Genomic DNA, 2,956 nt, shown 5'->3' with positions numbered 1-2,956 from the left:
GGATAGCCTTACTTGTGGGGCAGAGCTGTTCCGCGAGGAGCAGATCTACTGCATCAATCACTGCCTGGGCAAGGTGATGGTGCAGAGCCTCATGGGGCTCAGGTGGGGCAGGGATGGCACTTGGGGGGCAGAGCTGGCACTTGGGGGGCAGGGCCGGCACTTGGGGGGCAGAGCTTTCAATGGGGGGCAGGGCTGTTCTGCAAGGAGCAGATCTACCGCATCAATCACTGCCTGGGCAAGGAGATGGTGCAGAGCCTCATGGTGCTCAAGTGGGGCAGCCCCACAGCTTGGGGGGCAGGGCTGGCACTTGGGGGGCAGTCCAGCAGCCTCATGGTGCTCAGGTGGGGCAGGGCTGGCACTTGGGGGGCAGGGCCGTGTCCGAGGTGTGGGTCTGCGTTGGCTGCAGGTTCGGGAACCGGATCTTCGGGCCCATCTGGAACCGGGACAACGTGGCGTGCGTGGTGCTGACGTTCAAGGAGCCCTTCGGCACCGAGGGCCGCGGGGGATACTTCGACGACTTCGGCATCATCCGGTAAGCGCCGGTGACGTCATCCTTCCGGTGACGTCATCCTTCCGGTGACGTCATCCTCCCGGTGACGTCATCGTCCCGGCGAGGTCATCGCACTGGCGAGGTCGTCGCGCTGGTGATGTCATCGCACTGGTGACGGCGTGGCGCTGGTGACGGCATTGTCCTGGTGATGTCATGGCGCTGGTGATGGCGTCGTCCTGGTGACATCATAGTCCCGGTGACGTCATCGTCCCGGTGAGGTCGTCGCGCTGGCGAGGTTATCGCGCTGGTGACGTCATCCTCCTGGTGACCTCATCCTCCTGGTGATGTCATCGTGCCAGTGATGGCGTGGTCCTGGTGACGGCGTCGTCCTGGTGATGGCGTCGTCCTCGTGATGGCGTCATGCTGGTGACGTCATCCTCCTGGTGACGTCATCGTCCCGGTGACGTCATCGTCCCGGCGAGGTCGTCGCGCTGGCGAGGTTATCGCGCTGGTGACGTCATCCTCCTGGTGACGGCGTGGCGCTGGTGACGGCATCCTCCTGGTGACATCATCCTCCTGGTGACGTCATCCTCCTGGTGACGTCATCGCACTGGCGAGGTTATCGTGCTGGTGATGTCATCCTCCTGGTGACGGCGTGGCGCTGGTGACGGCATTGTCCTGGTGATGTCATGGCGCTGGTGATGGCGTCGTCCTGGTGATAGCGTCGTCCTGGTGATAGCGTCGTGCTGGTGACGTCATCCTCCTGGTGACGTCATCGTCCCGGTGACGTCATCGTCCCGGCGAGGTCGTCGCGCTGGCGAGGTTATCGTGCTGGTGATGTCATCCTCCTGGTGACGGCGTGGCGCTGGTGACGTCATCGTGCTGGTGACGGCATGGTCCTGGTGATGTCATCACGCTGGTGACGTCATCGTCCCAGTGACGTCATCGTCCCGGTGACGGCATCGCGCTGCTGACGTCATCGCGCTGGTGATGGCATCATCCTGGTGACAGCGTCGTGCTGTCACGGTGCTGGTGACGGCGTCATCCCGGTGACGTCATGGTGCCGGTGACGGCATTGTGCCGGTGACGACGTCGTGCTGGTGATGCCATTGTCCCAGTGACGTCATCGTGCCGGTGACATCATCATGATGGTGACGTCATTGTCCTGGTGACAGCATTGTCCCAGTGACATCATCATGCCGGTGACATCATCATTCTGGTGACGTCAGTGTGCTGGTGACGTCATTGTGCTGGTGATGTCATTGTCCTGGTGACGTCGGTGTCATGGTGACATCACTGATGCGGTGACGTCATCGTCCCAGCAGCGTGATGGTGATGTTGTTGTGTTGACATCATCGTGGTGGTGTCACTGTTGTGATGTCATCGTGGAGATGGCAGTGTCACGGTGATGTCATTGATGCGGTGACGTCATTTGTCACGGTGGTTTCACGGTGATGTCGTTGTGGTGATGTCATTGTGACGGTGTCCTTGGGGTGATGTCAGTGGGGTGATGTCATTGCGGTGACATTCTCGTCATGCCGACATCATTGTGGTGATGTCGTGGACGGCGTGATGTCATTGTCATGGTGACATCGTTGTCGTGGCGATATCAGTGCCACTGATTGTGACACAATGTCATTGTCGCGGTGATGTCATTGTGGTGATGCCATTGTGGTGATGTCATTGTGGTGATGTCATTGTGGTGATGCCGTTGTGGTGATGTCATTGTCACAGTGACGTAATTGCTGTGCTGGCAACAGTGTTGTGATTATGTTGTTGTCACGGTGACATCGTTACGGCGGTGACGTCATCATGGCAGTGACGTCACTTTCACGGTGACGTCCTTGTTTGCGCTGACGTGGTGGTGGCGGTGACGTCGTGGTGGTGGTGATGTGGTGGTGGCAGTGACGTCATTCTGGTGGTGCCGTGGTGGTGGCGGTGACGTCATGGGGGTGGTGATGTCATGGTGGCGGTGACGTCATTCTCGCAGTGACGTGGTGGCGGTGGCGTTGTGGTGGTGGTGACGTTGGGGAGGCGGTGACGTCGTTTCTCGCGGTGCCATCATGGTGGCAGTGATGTCATTCTGGTGGTGACATCGTGGTGGCGGTGCCGTGCCGTGGTGGTGGTGGTGACATCATTCCGGTGGTGCCGTGGTGGCGGCGGTGACGTCATTCGGGCGGTGACGTCATGGTGGTGGTGCCGTGGTGGTGGCGGTGATGTCATGGTGGTGGTGACGTCGTGGTGGTGGTGGTGACGTCATGGTGGTGGTGACGTCATGGTGGTGGTGACGTCATGGTGGTGGTGACGTCATGGTGGTGGTGACGTCATGGTGGTGGTGACGTCATGGTGGCGGTGACGTCATGGTGGCGGTGACGTCATGGTGGCGGTGACGTCGTGGTGGTGGTGCCGTGGTGGTGGCGGTGATGTCATGGTGGTGGTGACGTCATGGGGGTGGTGACGTGGTGG

At 60.4% G+C, this 2,956-nt stretch overlaps 1 protein-coding gene across 1 annotated transcript in view; it reads left to right on the top strand.

Moving 5' to 3' along the window:
- The window catches only part of G6PD (glucose-6-phosphate dehydrogenase), a 4,937-nt gene extending 2,185 nt beyond the window's left edge, over positions 1-2,752 (top strand). Inside the window, exon 2 of the mRNA XM_021383953.1 lies at positions 407-2,752. Within this exon, the coding sequence (XP_021239628.1) occupies positions 407-536 (130 nt within the window). The 3' untranslated portion in view covers positions 537-2,752. The remainder of the gene's footprint in view (positions 1-406) is intronic.
- The last annotated feature ends 204 nt before the right edge of the window (positions 2,753-2,956 follow it).

This window comes from Numida meleagris, unplaced genomic scaffold (assembly GCF_002078875.1).
Source record: "Numida meleagris isolate 19003 breed g44 Domestic line unplaced genomic scaffold, NumMel1.0 unplaced_Scaffold743, whole genome shotgun sequence".
NCBI lineage: Eukaryota > Metazoa > Chordata > Aves > Galliformes > Numididae > Numida > Numida meleagris.
The sequence above is the reverse complement of the archived record's forward strand: the minus strand, read 5'-3'. Positions and strand labels throughout refer to the sequence as shown.